This window comes from Nicotiana sylvestris, chromosome 12 (genome assembly GCF_000393655.2).
Source record: "Nicotiana sylvestris chromosome 12, ASM39365v2, whole genome shotgun sequence".
Lineage (NCBI taxonomy): Eukaryota > Viridiplantae > Streptophyta > Magnoliopsida > Solanales > Solanaceae > Nicotiana > Nicotiana sylvestris.
This window is the reverse complement of record NC_091068.1, coordinates 21,197,734-21,221,409: the sequence shown is the minus strand read 5'-3', so window position 1 is coordinate 21,221,409 and position 23,676 is coordinate 21,197,734. Positions and strand designations below refer to the sequence as shown.

At 34.4% G+C, this 23,676-nt stretch overlaps 1 protein-coding gene across 1 annotated transcript; it reads left to right on the top strand.

Moving 5' to 3' along the window:
• The first annotated feature begins 14,667 nt into the window (after nt 1-14,667).
• On the top strand, nt 14,668-15,027 carry LOC138882776 (uncharacterized). The gene has a single exon (XM_070163407.1). It carries the CDS (start codon nt 14,668-14,670, stop codon nt 15,025-15,027), a length of 360 nt encoding a protein of 119 aa, XP_070019508.1.
• The last annotated feature ends 8,649 nt before the right edge of the window (nt 15,028-23,676 follow it).

The following is a 23,676-nucleotide window of genomic DNA, read 5'->3' as shown; positions in this document are numbered from 1 at the left end:
GAGGAACATGATTGGAATCAGACTAATATGTCTTATAGCGGTTCCGAAATTTATGAATGGAATCTTGATGGTTTAACTAATAGATAATTAACCATTCTCGTACACAGAATGCTTATGTATTCGACTATCTGTAAAAGTGTTAAAAATACGGATAGAACTATTTGCAAAATGATTATTACAGGATTTACTGGCCAACTTCGTGGCTGGTGGGATAATCATTTATCTATAGAAGAAAAGGCTTTCGTTATTAATGTTATAGCTGTCGACGAATGTGTTGATAATATAGGTATGGCTCTAGTTAAGGGTAGAGAAGATGCAGTGTATACCCTTATCCTTACAATCTTGGAGCATTTCAATGGTAGATTTACCTCAAATCATGAGACCATCAGAACCTTACTTAATGGACTTAGAGGTAAGACCCTTAGTGAATTTAGATGGTATAAAGATACATTTATGAGTAGGGTTATGGAACTACCCGAGAACAAATATAACCATTGGAAAGACAAGTTTATAGACGACCTCCCTTCCTTATTTGCTGAAAGAGTAAGGAATGTGTTAAGGGGTAGTTACCGTGAAATTCAATATGGTAATTATACCTATGGTAAACTTATAGGAGTATGTACACAAGAAGGATTGAAATTGTGTAATGAGCTAAAGCTTTCTAGACAGCTTAAGATTGATAAGCTTAAAGAGAAATCTCAATTAGGTGACTTCTGTACCCAGTTCAGTTTACCCGGAACTTCTACTCAAAGTAGGAAGAAGAAAAACAGATATCATAGGTATCCTTACCCGGATAGCCCGTATAAGAAAAAGAGGTCTAGATATAGGCCGAAGGAAGAACGTTATACTAGAAAAGCGCATCGAAAATCTACTCGATTTACGAAGAATAGATCAAAGAGAGATCTCGCTGATATTAAGTGTTATAAGTGTGGAAAATTTGGTCATATTTCTCCAAATTGCAAGCTTCAAAAGCTGAAAACCTTAGAACTCGATGATGAGTTACGCGATAAGGTTTATGGCTTGTTATACACTTCAGGATCAGAATATGACTATTACTCTGAGACTGAATCTGAAGATGAAATTGATTTAATTGATTTATCTGATAGTAATAAAAATGTTGATACTTCTTTCACTGCTTGCAAAGGTGATATTTGTACTTGTGATAATGACGAATTTTATAAACTGCAATCACAATTTCATAATCTAAATATGAAAACTATTACATCTGATAATGTAATAGAACTTTTAAAAGAAGTTACAGATGAAAAACTTCGTGAAAAAATTATTAATTTAGCTGCAAGTTCTAGTTCTAGTAGTTCAAAACCTTTTGAAAAACACAAGAACGAATTTGAACATTTTGCGCCTTATTATTTGTCTGAAATTAATAAACGACTTCAAAAGTCCAGTACGCTTAGCAGAGATACTTCTTTTGATGATTTAAAAGAAGAAATTGAGAATTTGAAAAGGGATATTAAGTCTCTTAAGCAAAATCAAATGATTTGCGATCACCGAATTACTCAAATTGAGAAAAATAATTCTCTACCTGAATTTTCGACTAAAGAAATTTCTGAATTTTCTAATGATAAAGGAAAAGAAATTTCTGATTTGACTGAAGAAAATTCTGATATGTTTTTAGGTATGATGCAAATTATTACTGCACATAAATGGTATATTAAATGTACTATTTTGATCGATAATAATTTTTCTATAACTGATGTAGCTATGATTGATAGTGGTGCTGATGTAAGCTGCATTCAGGAAGGATTAATTCCAACTAAATATTTTCAAAAGACCACTCATGTGGTTAAATCCGCTTCTGGTCATGCTTTAAATATAGAATACAAACTACCAAATACTCATATTTGCCAAAATAAAGTCTGTATTCCTCATTTCTTCTATTTGGTAAAAAACCAGTTATACCCTCCGATTATACTTGGAACCCCTTTTATTAATGCTATTTACCCTTTTAATAACATAGACGCACATGGTTTTTCTGCTACTTATCAAGATAAAAACATAAGTTATTCTTTTGTTACAGATCCCGTAACTAGAGATATTAACGCCTTGATTAATATGAAACAAAGGCATGTTGATTCATTACAATTAGAAATATTAAGCATGAATATATTCGATAGTTTACAATCTACTAAAGTTCAGCAAAAGATTAAATTGATTGCTGAAAAGATGGTTGTTGATATTTGCGTCGATCACCCTAGTGCCTTTTAGAACCGGAAAAGGCATATTGTAACTCTTCCTTACGAAGAAAACTTCTCCGAGGATGATATTCCTACTAAATCTCGACCTTGCCAGATGAATGCTGAACTAGTTGAATTCTGCAAAAGCTAGATTGACAGCTTATTACAAAAGGGTTTGATAAAACCCTCAAAATCTCCTTGGTCATGTTCTGCCTTTTATGTTAATAATGCTGCAGAAAAAGAACGAGGTATTCCTAGATTAGTTATAAATTATAAACCATTGAATAAACATCTAAAATGGATTAGATATCCTATCCCCAATAAAAGGGACTTACTATCTAGATTATATGACGCCAATATATTTTCAAAATTCGATTTAAAATCTGGATATTGGCAAATTCAAATTTTTATAGAGCATACTTATAGAACTGCATTTAATGTTCCATTTGGGAAATATTAATGGAATGTTATGTCATTTGGTTTAAAAAATGCACCTTCTGAATTTCAGAAAATTATGAATGATATTTTTAACCCTTATCTAGATTTTATCATCGTTTATATTGACGACATATTAGTATTTTCTAAAACATTGGAGATGCATATTAAGAATCTTGATATTTTTAAGAAAATTATAATACAAAACGGTTTAGTAATTTCTAAACCAAAAATGAGTCTATTCCAAACAAATGTTCGTTTTTTAGGTCATAATATTTGCTAGGGAAAAATTATCCCAATAAAAAGATCAATTGATTTTGCCTCAAAATTTCTTGATGTTATTACTGATAGGACTGAATTACAAAGATTTTTGGGAAGTTTGAATTATATATCCCCTTTTTACAAAAGTTTATCTCGTGATCTAGTTCCTCTATACGATAGGCTGAAAAAGGATCATAGGCAGCCTTGGACTGACCAGCATACTGCGTTAGTCAAATGTATTAAACAGCTTGTTAAATCTTTACCTTGTTTAACCCTTGCTAATCCTACATGGCAAAAAATTATCGAGACAGATGCGTCTAAAGTTGGCTATGGAGGGATTTTAAAACAAGTGAATCCCAACAATAAGAGTGAATACCTGATAAGATTTCACTCTGGTAAATAGACCGAAGCCCAGAAGAAATATGCTACTGTGGCTCATGAAATGTTAACAATTGTTAAATGTGTTCTAAAATTTCAAGACGACTTGTATAACCAAAAGTTTTTGATAAAAACTGATGCTCAATCTGTTAAATATATGTTTGACAAAGATTTAAGCACGATGCTTCTAAACTAATATTTGCTAGATGGCAGGCTCAGCTGGCGCCTTTCGATTTTGAAATACAATACAAAAAAGAAATTGATAATTCCCTTCCGGATTTCCTATTCCGGGAATATTTTGATTAAGTATGAGTTATTATACCGTGACTTTAGGTGATAAAGTATTAATCACTATTCTTAAATTAATTAATTTAAACAGAGACTTACAAGGTCTCATACTTGATAAAATTGTGGATGACATTATTAAAGATATTGAAGAGGAATACTCTAGTCTTAAAGCTATTACTAATATTCTTCAACAATTTGAAAATGAATTCCCCAGCCAGGATTATATCAGCAATAGAATTCTGATATCTTTTGTAATTACTAATGACTTGCTATTTATGCAGAATGGACCCTTCATGGGGCACCAGGGGCAGAGGTAGAGGAAGATATTCCTCTAGTAAGTCTTATTCTCAAGGATCGTCAAATGGATCCTCATCAAATTCTCCAGTAATACAAAGAGGAAAAAGGAGTTTGATAAAATCCAAAATACCTCATACAGGTGAATCATCAGGTCATTCTATACATCTGGATGATATTCCAGAAGATAGTCCCTTATATGGATATTTGCAAGCTTATTTGGCATCCAAAAGGCAAAGTGATACTTTTGCTTCAATTGCTAAAGAGGAAGACAACGAGGATGTCAAGTCATACGAAAAATTACCAAAGAAAGAAATGATATTTCTCCTAGAAAATTCAGAGATTCAGAGAAAAAATGAACCATGGAAGATATTCCAGAGATACATGATTAACGGATTATACTACCCGAGTGAATCATATAAAACCCCCACTTATTATGAAACTATTTTAACCAGTACAGGTAGTGCAGAATTCCAACACTTTTCAGGTTATAACACAAATGAGAACGTTTATAACTTCTCCAAAATCATTATCAAACAGATTATATCTATTGAAGAATGGGGAATTTCTACAATGAAATAAAGGCAGATAAGCCTTAACAAATCAGCCATGAACTTTACATATTGGGATTATATCCAGGCGTTCGACAGGGTTCTTTATTATAATAACGAACGACATAAACACACTTGGTTTATTAAGGTGTGTGCAAAGATTTTTGCAAACCCTATTCCTAACTGGTTCTTAAATTGATTGTTATACCACGGTCCCACAATTAAAATCTTGCCTGAACTATTTCTTAAATTATACAAAGAATGGGCAAAAATTTCTCCGGTTCTAACAGAATTATATCACGTAAATCATATCAGCTACCTCGATAAAATAGATCAAATTTATTTCTTTATTGAATTCTCGATCCCTTGGATTCATAAATGGACTCCTGAATTGGGTTTCACAGAAGAACAAATCTCTTGCTTATACAAGGTATTCTACAATAATTTCTGGGATAAATTAATGAAGAAGGATCCCAAAACAAATACATTATATGGACAGGAGTTATTGGATTCCGTTAAAACACAAATCCAAATATATTCAACGACCCCTCAGAAGAAGATGATAGAAGATATCACAGTTAAACATATTGCTCGAAGGATCTCAATTCAAGAAGGAGATAAAACTGATTTAATAAATCAATACTTGGAAGAAGTAAAAAGAAACTTGCTTCAGACACTAGATCAGTGCGAAAAGTCAGACACATCAATGCGAAGTGAAACAAGTGGTGATGATATCGTAGAAGAAGATTCACAACCAACACAACCAGAGATGATACTATCTGACAATGATATAGAAAAGGTGGAAGATTTCCTCCAACAAATACAAAATCTGGACAAGAAAAACACTTGACAGCTTACCAGCCGCCAGGACCCACTCAACAGTAGATTCATTGTTTATCTACAGTAGAAACACTGTGTAGGGACCCAAATGTGGGACCCAATTTACTGTTTTAGATTCTTTTTTTCTCTCTCTTTATATAGAAGACTTCTTCATTTGAAGAAGCAAGAGTCGGAACCCTCTCTCTCTCTCTAAACCTTCTCCATTGTAAATCCTTAGTTTATTTTGTAACTCAGTTGAAGTAAATAAAGTTTGAAGTTCAACCTTCATCTTCAGGACCTTGCGTCCCGGCCTTAAAGGTATTTATTTTATTTTTTTAGATAGTATTTTAAATACTTAGTTTCTCTCCCCAGCCGTGACTATGTCCGACTAAACGGATTCATATCTATGTTGAAGAACTAATTTCTTTTGCATATTAACCATGAAGAATCCAGACTCTTTCAAAATATAAAGAAATTTTAATATAGTTTCTTGGCTTGGTTCCAAGATGGTGGTACAGTCGACTCTGGTACTGCTCTTATTGGCTTTGCATTAGTGGCTACGTCTAGCCAGTTGTGACATTAAAGCCCACTGAAGTTGTCAAAAGGGCTATCCCTTTCACAGTTGGAATTGCTAGACACATGGGCTCAATAAGAGTATGTATCGGACCTAGACAGGCCCCAGCTTGGGTAAAAGGATATAGATCCTTCCATACAGTCATTAAACTATAATAGAATTTCTGTATATTTCGAATCTTTATTGGTCGTGCGGACTACCGCCAACCTTCAAAGGTACTGAAGCAGCTAGATCTGGATGGCCGTGCGGACTACCGCCCACCTACCCTGATCCTGGTGTAAAACTATGTCCGGCTAAACGGATTCATATCTATGTTGAAGAACTAATTTCTTTTGCATATTAACCATGAAGAATCCAGACTCTTTCAAAATATAAAGAAATTTTAATATAGTTTCTTGGCTTGGTTCCAAGATGGTAGTACAGTCGACTCTGGTACTGCTCTTATTGGCTTTGCCTTAGTGGCTACGTCTAGCCAGCTGTGACATTAAAGCCCGCTGAAGTTGTCAAAAGGGATATCTCTTTCACAGTTAGAACTTCTAGACACATGGGCTCAATAAGAGTATGTATCGAACCTAGACAGGCCCCAGGCTTGGGTAAAAGGATATAGATCCTTCCATACAGTTATTAAACTATAATAGAATTTCCGTATATTTCGAATCTTTATTGGTCGTGCGGACTACCGCCAATCTTCAAAGGTATTGAAGCAGCTAGATCTGGATGGCCGTGCGGACTACCGCCCGTTCTAGTAGTATAAGTCACAAGTTCTAGTAGTTCAAAACCTTTTGAAAAATACAAGAACAAATTTGAACATTTTGTGCCTTATTCTTTGTCTGAAATTAATAAACGACTTCAAAAGTCCAGTACGCTTAGCAGAGATACTTCTTTTGATGATTTGAAAGAAGAAATTGAGAATTTGAAAAGGGATATTAAGTCTCTTAAGCAAAATCAAATGATTTGCGATCACCGAATTACTCAAATTGAGAAAAATAATTCTCTACCTGAATTTTCGACTAAAGAAATTTCTGAATTTTCTAATGATAAAGGAAAAAAAATTCTGATTTGACTGAAGAAAATTCTGATATGTTTTTAGATATGATGCAAATTATTACTGCACATAAATGGTATATTAAATGTACTATTTTGATCGATAATAATTTTTCTATAACTGATGTAGCTATGATTGATAGTGGTGCTGATGTAAGCTGCATTCAGGAAGGATTAATTCTAAATAAATATTTTCAAATAGTATCACGTTCTTCCTTCGGCCTATATCTAGACCTCTTTTTCTTATACGGGCTATCCGGGTAGAGATACCTATGATATCTGTTTTTCTTCTTCCTACTTTGAGTAGAAGTTTCGGGTAAACCGAACTGGGTACAGAAGTCACCTAATTGGGATTTCTCTTTAAGCTTATCAATCTTAAGCTGTCTAGAAAGCTTTAGCTCGTTACACAATTTCAATCCTTCTTGTGTACATACTCCTATAAGTTTACCATAGGTATAATTACCATACTGAATTTCACCGTAACTACCCCTTAACACATTCTTTACTCTTTCAGCAAATAAGAAAGGGAGGCCGTCTATAAACTTGGCTTTCCAATGGTCATATTTATTCTCGGGTAGTTCCATAACCCTACTCATAAAAGTATCTTTATACCATCTAAATTCACTAAGGGTCTTACATCTAAGTCCATTAAGTAAGGTTCTGATGGTCTCATGATTCTAAATCTACCATTGAAATGCTCCAAGATTGTAAGGATAAGGGTATACACTGCATCTTCTATACCCTTAACTAGAGCCAAACCTATATTATCAACACCTTCGTCGACGGCTGTAGCATTAATAATGAAAGCCTTTTCTTCTATTGATAAATGATTATCCCACCAGCCACGAAGTTGGCCAGTAAATCCTGCAATAATCATTTTGCAAATAGTTCTATCCGTATTTTTAACACTTTTACAGATAGTCGAATACATAAGCATTCTGTGTACGAGAATGGTTAATTGTCTATCAGTTAAACCATCAAGATTCCATTCATAAATTTTGGAACCGTTATAAGACGTATTAGTCTAATTCCAATCACGTTCCTCAATCAACACATCTTGAGGAGTAGGACGGGGATAATAGTAAGTTTGCATCCTTGGTCTGTCAGCATACCTACTATTTGGTTTAACTATACCTTTGAGTTTATTAAACTCTGACCATGTCTCAGTTTTATAATCAGAAACGATCTCAGGCGGTAGTCCGCATGACCATCCAGATCTAGCTGCTTCAGTACCACGCTTGGGTAAAAGGATATAGATCCTTCCATACAGTCTCTTTGGTAATTTTTCGTATGACTTGATATCCTCGTTGTCTTCTTCTTTAGCAATTGAAGCAAAAGTATCACTTTGCCTTTTGGATGCCAAATAAGCTTGCAGATGTCCATATAAGGGACTATCTTCTGGAATATCATCCAGATGTATAGAATGACCTGATGATTCACCTGTATGAGGTATTTTGGAGTTTATCAAACTCCTTTTTCCTCTTTGTATTACTGGAGAATTTGATGAGGATCCGTATGACGATCCAGACGGGGATAATAGTAAGTTTGCATCCTTGGTCTGTCAGCATACCTACTATTTGGTTTAACTATACCTTTGAGTTTATTAAACTCTGACCATGTCTCAGTTTTATAATCAGAAACGGTCTCAATTTTATCAGCAAATTTTTTTGATAAAACCAGAAAGCTTTTTATCTAGGAGCTGAGCTAAGTCATCAAGAGATTTAAATTTAAAATCATGAATCTCAGGAGGTCTTTAAATGTGTGTAAGAATAACTTGATCAACTGTTTGGCAATATCAGTTGGTCCTTTCTTAGTACTTATTTCTTTTATTAAAATAGTCAACTCATCAAGTTTTTTATCAAGAAAACCAATATGTTCTCCTAAAATTTTTACATACAAACCCAAATAATTGTTTTGAGAAATCAATTTATTAATTTTTGCGATACTAATAGTTGCAACATTATCATCAATAAATTTTTGAAAAGCAGTGAAAGTAATACCAGTATTATTAGGTAAAATAAAGGGAGCCGAGGAGGATAAATAGCTTTAGTAATATTACCACTCCCATCTTTATAAGATCTTTCTAATACCTTTATATAAAGAGGCAAATAAGTTGTTATAAACCAATGAACAAAATACGGATATTCCTTCTGTATCCGAGATGGATTTCGACTCCAATAGTATTTAATGATTCCACACCAAATTGATTTTAGCCCCGGTTCACGGGCACGAAATTATATTCAAAAGGAATTTTTTAGTAATAAATGGAACCAGTTTAAAACGTGGTTTTTCGATACTTATAGTAAAGATGATTTGAATAATATATCTCAAGAATTTTATGAAACTTGTGCCCTGCATAATCAAATTATGTATTTTGTTCGGACCCAAATGTGGGACCCAAATAAAGTTTGAAGTTCAACCTTCATCTTCAGGGCCTTGCGTCCCGACCTTAAAGGTATTTATTTTATTTCTTTAGATAGTATTTTAAAAACTTAGTTTCTCTCCCCAGCCGTGACAATGTCCAGCTTATTACTAATTTTACTAGTAATAGTAATAAGCCTTTCATCAAGCTTATTACTAATTTTACTAGTAATAGTATGTAAGGAGGCTGCACGATTTTGAGCTGGACCGATTTAACACGCTGTTTAATACTTTTGACTAACGCAGTATGCTGGTCAGTCCAAGGTTGCCTATGATCCTTTTTCAGCCTATCGTATAGAGGAGCTAGATCACGAGATAAACTTTTGTAAAAAGGGGATATATAATTCAAACTTCCCAAAAATCTTTGTAATTGAGTCTTGTCAGTAATAACATCAGGAAATTTTGAGGCAAAATCAATTGATCTTTGTATTGGGGTAATTTTTCCCTGGCAAATATTATGACCTAAAAAATGAACATTTATTTGGAATAGACTCATTTTTGGTTTAGAAATTAGTAAAACCGTTTTGTATTACAATTTTCTTAAAAATATCAAGATGCTTAATATGCATCTCCAATGTTTTAGAAAATACTAATATGTCGTCAATATAAACGATGATAAAATCTAGATAAGGGTTAAAAATATCATTCATAATTTTCTGAAATTCAGAAGGGGCATTTTTTAAACCAAATGGCATGACATTCCATTCATATTGCCCAAATGGAACATTAAAAGCAGTTCTATAAGTATGCTCCTTAAAAATTTGAATTTGCCAATATCCAGATTTTAAATCGAATTTTGAAAATATATTGGCGTCATATAATCTAGATAGCAAGTCCCTTTTATTGGGGATAGGATATCTAATCCATTTTAGATGTTTATTCAATGGTTTATAATTTATAACTAATCTAGGAATACCACGTTCCTTTTCTGCAGCATTATTAACATAAAAGGCAGAACATGACCAAGGAGATTTTGAGGGTTTTATCAAACCCTTTTGTAATAAGCTGTCAATCTCGTTTTGTAGAATTCAACTAGTTCAGCATTCATCTGGCAAGGTCTGTTAAATCTTTACCTTGTTTAACCCTTGCTAATCCTATATGGAAAAAAAATTATCGAGACAGATGCGTCTAATGTTGGCTATGGAGAGATTTTAAAACAAGTGAATCCCAACATTAAGAGTGAATACCTGATAAGATTTCACTCTGATAAATGGACCGAAGCCCAGAAAAAATATGCTACTGTGGCTCATGAAATGTTAACAATCGTTAAATGTGTTCTAAAATTTCAAGACGACTTGTATAACCAAAAAATTTTGATAAAAACTGATGCTCAATCTGTTAAATATATGTTTGACAAAGATTTTAAGCACGATGCTTCTAAACTAATATTTGCTAGATGGCAGGCTCAGCTGGCGCCTTTCGATTTTGAAATACAATACAAAAAAGGAATTGATAATTCCCTTCCAAATTTCCTATCCCGGGAATATTTAGATTAAGTATGAGTTATTATCCCGTGACTTTAGGTGATAAAGTATTAATCACTATTCTTAAAGTAATTAATTTAAACAGAGACTTACAGGGTCTCATACATGATAAAATTGTGGATGACATTATTAAAGATATTGAAGAAGAATACTCTAGTCTTAAAGCTATTACTAATATTCTTCAACAATTTGAAAATGAATTCCCCAGCCAGGATTATATCAGCAATAGAATTCTGATATCTTTTGTAATTACTAATGACTTGCTATTTATGTAGAATGGACTCTTCATGGGCCACCAGGGGCAGAGGTAGAGGAAGATATTCCTCTAGTAAGTCTTATTCTCAAGGATCGTTAGACGGATCCTCATCAAATTCTCCAGTAATACAAAGAGGAAAAAGGAGTTTGATAAACTCCAAAATACCTCATACAGGTGAATCACCAGGTCATTCTATACATCTAGATGATATTCCAGAAGATAGTCCCTTATATGGACATCTGCAAGCTTATTTGGCATCCAAAAGGCAAAGTGATACTTTTGCTTCAATTGCTAAAGAAGAAGACAACGAGGATATCAAGTCATACGAAAAATTACCAAAGAAAAAAATGATATTTCTCCTAGAAAATTCTAAGATTCAGAGAAAAAATGAACCATGGAAGATATTCCAGAGATACCTGATTAACGGATTATACTACCCGGGTGAATCATATAAAACTCGCACTTATTATGAAACTATTTTAACCAGTACAGGTAGTGCAGAATTCCTGCACTTTTCAGGTTATAACACAAATGAGAACGTTTATAACTTCTCCAAAATCATTATCAAACAGATTATATCTGTTGAAGAATGGGGAATTTCTACAATGAAATAAAGGTAGATCAGCCTTAACAAATCAGCCATGAACTTTACATATTGGGATTATATCCAGGCGTTCGACATGGTTCTTTATTATAATAACGAACGACATAAACACACTTGGTTTATTAAGGTGTGTGCAAAGATTTTTGCAAACCCTATTCCTAACTGGTTCTTAAATTGGTGGTCATACCACGGTCCCACAATTAAAATCTTGCTTGAACCATTTCTTCAATTATACAAAGAATGGGCAAAAATTTCTCTGGTTCTAACAGAATTATATCACGCAGATGATATCATCTAACTCGATAAAATAGATCAAATTTATTTCTTTATTGAATTCTCGATCCCTTGAATTCATAAATGGACTCCTGAATTGGGTTTCACAGAAGAACAAATCCCTTCCTTATACAGGGTATTCTACAATAATTTCTGGGATAAATTAATGAAGAAGGATCCCAAAACAAATACATTATATGGACAGGAGTTATTGGATTCCGTTAAAACACAAATCCAAATATATTCAACGACCCCTCAGAAGAAGATGATAGAAGATAGCACAGTTAAACATATTGCTCGAAGGATCTCAATTCAAGAAGGAGATAAAATTGATTTAATAAACCAATACTTGGAAGAAGTAAAAAGAAACTTGCTTCAGACACTAGATCAGTGCGAAAAGTCAGACACATCAATGCGAAGTGAAACAAGTGGTGATGATATCGTAGAAGAAGATTCACAACCAACACAACCAGAGATGATACTATCTGACAAAGATATAGAAAAGGTGGAAGATTTCCTCCAACAAATACAAAATCTGGACAAGAAAAAGACTTGACAGCTTACCAGCTGCCAGGACCCACTCAACAGTAGATTCACTGTTTATCTACAGTAGAAACACTGTTCAACAACAGTAGAAACACTGTGTAGGGACCCAAATGGGGGACCAAATTTACCGTTTTAGATTCTTTTTCTCTCTCTTTATATAGAAGACTTCTTCATTTGAAGAAGCAAGAGTCGGAACCCTCTCTCTCTCCTCTCTCTCTCTAAACCTTCTCCATTGTAAATACTTAGTTTATTTTGTAACTCAGTTGAAGTAAATAAAGTTTGAAGTTCAACCTTCATCTTTAGGGCCTTGCGTCCCGGCCTTAAAGGTATTTATTTTATTTCTTTAGATAGTATTTTAAATACTTAGTTTCTCTCCCCAATCGTGACTATGTCCGGCTAAACGGATTCATATCTATGTTGAAGAACTAATTTCTTTTGCATATTAACCATGAAGAATCCAGACTCTTTCAAAATATAAAGAAATTTTAATATAGTTTCTTGGCTTGGTTCCAAGATGGTGGTACAGTCGACTCTGGTACTGCTCTTATTGGCTTTACCTTAGTGGCTACGTCTAGCCAGCTGTGACATTAAAGCCCGCTGAAGTTGTCAAAAGGGCTATCCCTCTCACAGTTAGAACTGCTAGACACATGGGCTCAATAAGAGTATGTATCGGACCTAGACAGGCCCCAGGCTTGGGTAAAAGGATATAGATCCTTCCATACATTCATTAAACTATAATAGAATTTCCGTATATTTCGAATCTTTATTGGTCGTGCGGACTACCGCCAACCTTCAAAGGTACTGAAGCAGCTAGATCTGGATGGCCGTGCGGACTACCGCCCACCTACCCTGATCCTGGTGTAAAATGAATATATATATATATATATATATATATATATATATATATATATATATATGTGTGTGTGTGTGTGTGTATATATATGACATATTGATGGAATATTTACATTGTAAATTGTCACAATATAATATACATGAAATATATTAAATATATATTTTGAGTTAAAATAAAATTGTACATAAAAATTTTAAAACTCAAAAAGAAAAAAAAAATACTAAAATTCTCATTGTGCAGAGGGAATTATTTTTGAGATATTCTTCTTTCAGAATCTTTGATATATTTTGGTAAGTATTATTTATGGAAGGAAAAAAAAAGAAATTATAGAAGAGTGAGAGAAAAGGAAATGTAGTAAAAAGTATATTAACGTAGAGGGATCCCTTAGTTAATGGAGCTATCAATGTGAAAGTGCTAAAAAAGTAAAAAAATGTGCTGTTTTTTGGAATAAACAAAGCCTACTATTATTTATGAGAATAGTTTTTAAGTAAAAATCTCTTATTTTTTATTTATGGTCTGACAACCGATCCAGATGTAAATATATATTCTGTATATGTAGTTTGAACTTTTACTTCACACGTGTGTAATTTCATTTTTGATATTGCATCAATAAAATTTATCCGATATTTTTTTCTCTACTATTCTTCACACTTCATCTAACAGTTAGGGTTTTCTTTCACAAATTTCCACAAATAATCTCGATTTCAAATGTTAACATGGTGTCAGAGCCTAGAGCTCTATAGATTACAACACTACGGTTCGTCCGATAGTACCCTTGGGGTCAGATTCTCCACGTTCTGCTTTTTCCGGTGATGGGTGCATCAGAGCTCCATTTTTTGTTTTTCACAATGAATTTAGCTTGCATCTCTTCCTTTTCTGTTCTACTGAGGAATTTTGGTACTGTTTCTTCCTCTTTACTTGGTTGATTGTGATTAATTGTTGCTAGCTTTCAAAATTTCTGAAACCCTAATTCAACAATTACGTTGAGTACTACTAGCGGTATTTCGAATATAAGTGTATTATTTACATCATATGAGTCCACTATTTCTACTGTAGAACCTTTGCACCCACTGTATCTGTATCCATCCGATTCTCCTGGAACTGTTATTGTTGCTACTACATTCAATAGTTTGGGTTATGGAAGTTGGCATAGAGGATTGCTGATAGGTCTCTCATGTAAATACAAGCTAGGATTGATTAATGGGATGATTCTTAAACCCAGTGTAGACTCCCCTTTGTATGAGCCTTGGTGTAGATGTAATGATATGGTTACTGCTTGGATTTTGAATAGTTTGGACATGGAAATTAGAGAGAGTATTATGTACACAGAATCAGCTGAAAAATTATGGAAGAAAATAGAGTAGTGTTATGGAAAGCCAAATGGGAGTAAAATGTTTCAGATACGCAAGGAAATTTCTTCCATCTCTCAAGGATCTTCCAACATATCATCTTACTTCAATAGGATTAAGAAACTCTGGGATGAGCTAACATTCTCTATATCCTATCCTCCTTGTGTGTGTGGGTGCAAGGAAGCCTTTCAGAAGATAGAAGAAGACCAAAAGGTCCACCAATTTCTAATGGGTTTAAATGAGAACTACTCTAACGTGAGAAGAAATATTTTGATGATGAAGCCTCTTCCAAATATAGATACTGTGTATGCAATTCTGATTGAAGATGAGAGTCAGGCAGATGCTAAAAATTCAATTCCCTCTTTCAGTTTAGAGTCTGCATCATTTACTACTGCAGTTTAGAAACCAATTTCTACTGGAGTTCAAAAACCATACAATCAGAGAGTCAATTTTGATCCTTCTAGGAAATTTAATTCTAACCTGATTTGCAAGTATTGTAAAAAACCTGGTTATCCATTGAGAAGTGTTATAAACTACATGGCTATCCAACTGGCTCTGAAATCAGACTAAGGAGAAATGTTGCATGTGCTCAAGTTTGTGACTCTCAAATGGCAGGGCATTCTCAGATGGCAGGGCATTCTGAGAATTTTGAAACTGATAGTTCTAAAGTGATTCAGACTGATGTTGGAGGCCATTTGTTGACTAAGGAACAATATGACCAACTCATTTCTCTTATCCAACAGTCTAAGGTCTCCTCTGCTGCTCAAGATTTTTCTTCAGGGTCTGCTAATTTTGCAGGTATGATAAACTCTACTACTACTAGTTTTGATGGTATTCTTGCTTGCAGTGTCTCTAGTATAGAGAGTAGTGTTTGGATTATAAACTCTGGTGCTACTAATCATATGCCACCTTATAAATCACTTCTTAGAGATATCAAACCTCTAACCTTTCCTTATTTTGTAACTCTTCCCAATGTTTACAAGGTTAAAGTAACCTGTACTAGAACACTTTCTTTATCCTCTGATATTTCTCTTCCTAATGTGCTTTTTGTTCCTTCTTTTCATTATAATCTGATTTCTTTGTCTGAATTTCTATTACACCTAACTAGTTATGCACTTTTCACACCTACTTCTTGTATCTTGTTGCAGGGCCCTTTTCTGAAGAAGCCACTGGTTCTTGGTAGACTTGAGAAAGGGTTATACCTTCTGCATTCAGATACTCTTTCTCCCATTGATTCATGTGATTCTCCATTTGTAAATACCATAACTGCCATCCTTGATGATTCTAGTAACAGTAGTTCTAATTTTAATTTTGAGTCTACTTCATTAACCAATAATACTGCTCATACTTTACTTTTACATTTTCTCTTGATCATATTTGCTTTTGAGGTTGGGTCATCTACCTTTTTCTAAAATGAAAAATATTCCTTTTCTATCTGATAAACTACCTAAGAAACAGTCCTTCTTGTGCCCTATTTGTCCCATGGCTAGGCAACAAAGATTACCATTTTCTAAAAGCACCATTCATTCTTCTACTCCTTTTCAACTAGTTCATGTTGACTTTGGGGACCCTATCACACTCAAACCTATAATGGATATAAATACTTCATTACTTTTGTGTATGATTTTATGAGAGCAATATGGACTCATCTATTATCATCTAAAGCAAATGTTCTTACTATACTTAAATCTTTTGTCCTTATGATTCAAACCCAATTTGGTTGTCTTGTTAAAATTATTAGGTCTGACAATGCTTTTGAATTAGGTTCTAGTTCTGAGGAATTTCTTTCTTTTCTGCTCAAAGGATCCTCCACCAAACTTCCTGTCCACACACACCTCAGCAAAATGGTATTGTAGAAAGGAAACATAAGCATTTATTAGAAACTGCAAGGGCTCTTCTTTTCCAATCTAAATTGCTTGTCAAGTATTGGGGTAAATGTGTTTTGACTGCTACTTATCTAATAAACAGATTCCCTTCCCCATTGCTATAAAATAAGTCACCTTTTCAGCTATTGTATGGTACTTCTCCTTCTTTCAGTCATCTCAGAACATTTGGATGCTTAATTAGCTTTTGCTGCTATGCCAAAGCCTTATAGAGATAAATTTTAATCCAGAACCATCTCCTCTGTTTTTATTGGTTATAGTCCTGGAAAGAAGGCCTACAAACTACTGAATCTTTCTTCCTTAGTCATCTTTCATTCTAGGGATGTAGTTTTACATGAGCATGTTTTTCCATTCTATATTTCATCATCTTCTTCTTCTTCTCATTTATTTCCCCTTCTTTCTCTACTTCCCCGGCTTCTCCTCCTCCTGTAGTTCCTCCTGATCCTACTCCTTCCTCTACATCTGTTTCTCCTACTCCCTCTTCAGAATCTTTTCCTTCTTCATCTTCTTCTGCTTCTAATCTTCCTCTAAGGAGGTCACAGAGACCACATCAAACTCCTAGTTATTTGAAGGATTATGTATGCACCACTGTTTCTAAGTTTGAACCTTCTCTTTTATCTGATGAGGCTTGTTTGCTAGAACCTTAGTTCTATCATTAAGCTGTGGGCCATCCTGCTTGGCAGGATGTCATGTTGAAAGAGTTTCAAGCCCTAGAAGCCAATAACACTTGGGAGATAGTGCCTCTTCCTCCAGGGAAGAAAGTCATCCCTTGTAAGTGGGTATATAAGATTAAACAGAAGGCTGATGGGTCAGTTGAGAGGTATAAGGCTCAATTTGCCATTAGAAGGGACAATCAACAGGAGGGTATTGATTTTACTGAAACTTTTTCCCCTATGGTAAAATTAACAACAATTAGATGTCTGTTATCTGTAGTTATTAAAAGAAATTGGACAGTCTTTCAATTAGATGTAAATAATACCTTTTTACATGGGGACTAAGATGAAGAGGTGTTCATGAAGATTCCTCAAGGCCTTTCTGTACAATCTGTTTCCTCTTCCTCCACTACTCTATCTTGCAGGTTGAATAAGTCCCTTAATGGACTTAGGCAAGCATCTCAACAGTGGTATGCCAAATTATCTTCAGCATTGCAATCTAGAGGTTTTCATGCTAGCCTGAATAATTACTCTTTATTTACTAAGTTGGTTGATGGTTCTTTAACCGTTGTTGTTGTTGTTGTGTATGTTGATGATATTCTTGTTGCTGGAGATAATCTGTCTGAGATTACCCCCATTAAACAATTTCTGGATGCTGAATTAAAGATCTAAGATCTTGGAGAGCTTCATTATTTTCTTGGATTGGAGATCACTAAGCAGCCTACTGGTTTCCTAGTCTGTCAACACAAATTTATCATGGACTTCCTATCTGAGTTCCATTGTTCTAATGTCTCTTCAATGGTAGCTCCTTTTGACTCTCATGTTAAATTATTTGCTGAGCTTGGTGAGCTTTTGCCTGATCCCATTCTTTATAGGAAGCTTGTGGGTAAACTGAATTATCTTCAACACATTAAACATGATTTGTCTTTTACAGTCCAGCATTTAAGTCAATTCATGTCTGCCCCTAGAGTTCCCCATTTGAATGTTGCTTTACATGTCTTGAGATATTTGTCTGGTACTAGCACTTTGGGGTTATTATTTTCTACTGGTTCTTCATTTTCTCTCCAAGGTTATTGTGATTCTGATTGGTCGAGTTGTGCTGGTTCGAGAAGGTCAGTCAATGGTTTTATTCTATTTCTTAGTGGTTGTCCTATCTCTTGGAAGTCTAAGAAGTAGCCTACTATTGCTTTGTCTTCTGCTGAGGCCGAGTATAGGGCCTTGAGGTTGCTTGTTGCTGAGACTACTTGGATTTTTCGGTTACTTGCTGAGCTTGGGGTTTCTTCTCTCACTATTGTGGACGTGTATTGTAACAATCAGGCAGCTGTGCATATTGCCAGAAACCTAGTGTTTCATGAGCGTACCAAGCATATCGACATGGATTGTCATTTTGTGCGTAGTGTTGTGTCTTCTGGCCTTATTGAGCTCTATTCCATCTCTACCTCCTCTCAGTTGGCTGATATTTTTACCAAGTCATTACTAGGTGCTCAGCAACAACTCTTTATATCCAAGCTTGGAATGGCCTCCCCTTCCAGCTGGGGGGGGGGGAGGTCACCTCAAGTTAGTTTGGGCTAGCCTAGTAACAGAGAACGGCCCAATCAGTCTAATAGTGCAATGTCTAGTTGTGTAACATTTGGGCTTAGCTGATGATTTATTCTTTTATTTATGGTCTGACCCGACTCAGAGGTAAATATATATTCTGTATATGTATTTAGGACTTTTACTTCACACGTGTGTAATTTCATTTTTGACATTGCATCAATAAAATTGATCCGATATTTTTCTCTTTACTGTTCTTCACACTTCATCTAATAGTTAGGGTTTTCTTTCACAAATTTCCTCAATTGATCTCGATTTCAGATGTTAACAGCACAAGGACATTCACTAAGTTCCACATCTAATTAACGGTAAAGAGTTTCCGAATGAGTTATATAATTAATGGTTGTACATTACATAGTAGGATTTTGAATCGGATACTCAAATTATTTTTATCTAGTATTGAAGCACATACTAGTAAGTCCATTCTGTCACCCCATATGTATTTCTCTCTTAAACTCAGTCTATCGAGTTTAAAATGTTCACTGATCTTCTTAAGTAATAAATGTGGGGAGCAAGTCCAAACCAAAACAAAACAGAAGAATACGTGTAATGCCTATAATTACTTGTAAACTCATAATTCTATTTCTTTGCACAAGGCAACACGTGGAAGATTAGGGTTCCTACTCTCTTTGCTGTGGGACAAAATTCTGTACTCTCTGTTTTCATTCCGAAGTCTCTTTCACCGGTCAGAATCGGCTCTATCACAAGCATTAGTGCATATGTTTTCCTGTAAGAACACTAGGGAATATGGTTATCCGAGGAACAAAGTGTCCTGCATTTATACAAGGTCTAGAAAAGATCGCACTTCAATGAAAGTGTAATATAGGTAGCCTACTCAACGATTAATTCCATGGCTCGAACCTATAGATCACACGAAAATAATTTTACTATTGCTCCAAGGCTCCCTTCCACCCTGTAATATGATTTAACGAATTAAATCTTTTCACCTTTAGTTATATATTTTAAGCTACAAATTTAATTAATGGTAAATTTTTAATAACAATGATTTTTCATTATAATTTTTTTTAGTAAATACAAATTTGAATTAATCTCACTAGTGATTTCAAATATTAGGCCTATTTGTCCACATGAGTGCTAGTCTCAGTCTCACCAAATATATTTGGTAAGTCGTGGGACCACCTCAAACCTCTTTGACTTATTCGGATCACTTTGGAAAACGGTCAACCCATCCAACCTACCAACTTACATACCCACCCCTCTTTGACTAATACTAAAAATATTGACCCCCCCCCCCTCCCCCGGAACCCTCAAGCCTCCGCGTGCAATTAGAAGAAACGTGGACTCATTTATGTCATATATTACGTATTTTCGTTAAAAATCTATTAGGACGTGGAACTAAAATTGCAATCATCAAATTTCTCGAAGTTGGAAAGGAATAACGTAACCAAATGCCACCCAGTAACGGATTACGGATATATATATATATATATATATATATATATATATATATATATATATATATATATATATATATATATATATATTCTTATTTTGTACACAAAATGTGTTTGAGAGCAGTTGTGGATGTAACGTTAAAGTGATGTGTTCAATTGCATCCATAATTTTACAATACGGAATATAATTTATATGTAAAATTTATTAAATTTGTAAAAGATAGTAGATATGAAACCATAGCTTTATAAATATAATGGGTTTAATGTTAAATTTTCATAAGGCACTGTCTTTTAGTAGTAATTAGTCATTTATACCATTTGCTATCTTACGTATTATAGATACCTTTTCTGTGGTTATAAGATGTATTTAAGATATTGTATTCATGAATATAGTAGCAAAAATAGGCGTGAATCAGGGAAGTCCAGCTAATCAGTTGTTGTACTCAAGTGTATTCGACTATATTCATGGAGTGAAACATGGGATTACTGATGAACAAATTATTGTATTCGACTTTATTCACTGCGTGAAATAGAGAATTACACTGATTTTAAAACGGAAAGTGAATCAATTAACATAATAGACTCCTAATATAACTCAACAAACTCAATTATAACACACAAATTTTGTATTTTCAGTTATAAATAAGATTCTTAACCGAAAATACCCAAAAAAATATAGCAATCTTCAGAGAAATTATATAATACATCTGAATACATAAATTATATTAATTAAAAAAATATATGAATACATTCTTGGCATATAGCGAGACAGTGAATATAATGAAATACATAGAATACAACGGGATACATTGAAATACAATGAGAAAAAAACCCCAATGAATACAATGAAATACATAGAATACAACGAGATACATTGAATTACAATAAAAAAAAGACAACGAATACAGTGAAATACATGAAAATACAACATGATACATTGAAAATACATTGAAATATATTAACAGAAAATCAAGTTGCTCAGCCCCAAAATCCGTCGTCTTTGTTCAAGAACAAACCCTTATTTCTAGCTACTTCTATTGCACCAGATGCAACAATAACGTCAGAAAGCAGCAACAACAACAGGAAGCCATGGCTCGTTTCCCTTCTACCAACAATAGAAACCCATGGCCGCCATCAACAGAAATTGTGCCTTTATTAAAGGAAGAGACAGAGAAAAATGATCTGAAGGATGGGCACACGAAAGTTACGCCAGAAAATTCTTGGAACTTGAAAAATCTTTGAGTAAAATGGTCTATGCCCTCCATGTGATATAAGCGTCTCTAATTTGATTCACACAAGATCCTCAAAATACCGGCACACGAAAGTTGAAGACCGTGGTCAGAGAATCCGGATGCCGGCGACCTGTGCTACTAGAATCTTCCAATTAACACGAGAACTAGACCATAAATCCGACTGTGAGACTAATTTATCAACGCTGAGCATGAGATCCGAAGCTGGTATCCGAAGTAGGCCATGAGATTTGATTCGTTAAAATAAGAGAAATTTCATAGAGAAAGACTGGAGTTGAGAGAGAGAGAGAGAGAGTGGAGAAAAATCTGAAAGAATGAGAGAGAAAAATAATACAAGCATATTTTATGGCTTAAGGGTAGGAGGTGACCATAAACAGATATTTGGCTATAAAAATCAAAAGGTAGCTATGGAATATAATTTTTTAAAATGGTATTTATTTAAAATAAATAAGGTATCAACCTGTCACGACCCAGATTTCACACCCTCGAGAGCCGTGATGGCGCCTACTGGTGAAAGCTAGGCAAGCCAAATTATCCTAATTACTTAATCTTTTCCAGTTTTAAACCATTATCAGTGATGAGTAGATATCATGCAAATAGTGAAAATAATTAAGCGGAAGGCAAAATCTTATAATTTATCTTAATACAAAACTGCAGAAGTCTAAATACAACTCTACCCAAAATTTGGTGTCATAGCTTTACAGATGGTCTAAGAATACTACATACAAAGTCTGAAAGATAAAATATACACTGTTTCTGAAATGAGTAAAGGAAACAGGATAAAGGAAAATATAGGAGGTGACGCCAAGGCCCGCGGACGTATGTAGGACTACCTCGTATCGCCTGTGTGGGCTGAAGACAGCACCCTCACTGCAGTCCAAGCACTCCGATATCAGTAAGCTGCACACAGTGCAGAGTGTAGTATCAGCACAACCGACCCCATGTGCTGGTATGTGCCTAGCCTAACCTCGACGAAGTAGTGACGAGGCTAGGACCAGACTATCAAATAAACTTGTGCAATATAGCGTGCAAAAATAATAGGAAGCAGATAACAATGATGGCAATAATGATCAACCAGTGATATAAATAGCAGGCAATAAGAACACCATAAATGTTTCTCAACAAATAATAGATACAAGTGCAATCAATTTATCAAGTCCTTCAAATATAAATCTTTCGCCTATAAATCCTTCAAGTAATAATCTCTAAGATAATATGCTTTTCAATGAATATATTTCGAATATATTTCCTTTAAATAAATATCTTTCAAATAAGCATCTTTCGAATATAATTCTTTCGAGTAAAGGTCACCTTGTGACGCCTCATTCACTTATTATAAAGTAGAGTACATTTTCCAACCCAATTAAAAAATCAACAAGAAAAGATGAAGTTATTTTTAAAAATCATTTGATAAAGAAGATACCCTTTTCAATTAAAGTACAATATCGAATGAATCATTACCTTTAATACGAGAAATTAATAAATCAAAACATAGTAAAAATTGCTTTTTAAGTAAAGTACAACCTCAAACAGTTTAAGGAAAATTTGGTTGAGAAATCAATTGAGTTAAAAATGTAACAATTGTTGAAATTTGGAGTATTGAACATAAAAAAAAGGTAAAAACAGAATATCAAGAGAATTATAAAGGAATCAAAATCCAACCACTAACAAGAATAAGGAAAACAAAGGAAGATTTCACTTTATTTTGACATCTTGTTGCAGGCGTACAACCCGATCCCATTTCCTGTATCTCGTGGCAGGCGTGCCACCCGCTCCCATTTCACTGGTAGGCGTACCACCCGCTCCCATTTCATTATATCTTAGGCGTACCACCCGCTCCCATTTTATTATATCTTGTGGTAGGCGTACCACCCGCTCCCATTTTATTATATCTTGTGGTGGCGTACCACCCGCTCCCAGTTACAAGCCAACAATAATCACAAGGAATCACGACAAAGGAACAAGAGCAATATAACAATTCCCGGCAAGGGAACAATGATATTGCAACAAGATCCCGTCAAGGGAACAATACTATCAAAACAAACATCCCGGCAAGGGAACAATAATATCAAACAAACATCCCGACAAGAGAACAATGGTGATAATAACATATGAAGCGCAATAAACCACAACAGAGTCATAACAGTTATAATACAAGACTCACGGGCATGCTTGACACCAACGTCTAGATACTTGTCACCATGCCTATACATTGTACTCCACAATTAACATGTAGAAAATAATACACAACTCC

Coding starts and splice junctions, on each gene's coding strand:
- LOC138882776 (XM_070163407.1), top strand. CDS start 14,668: ATGTTTCAGATACGCAAGGAAATTTCTTCCATCTCTCAAGGATCTTCC.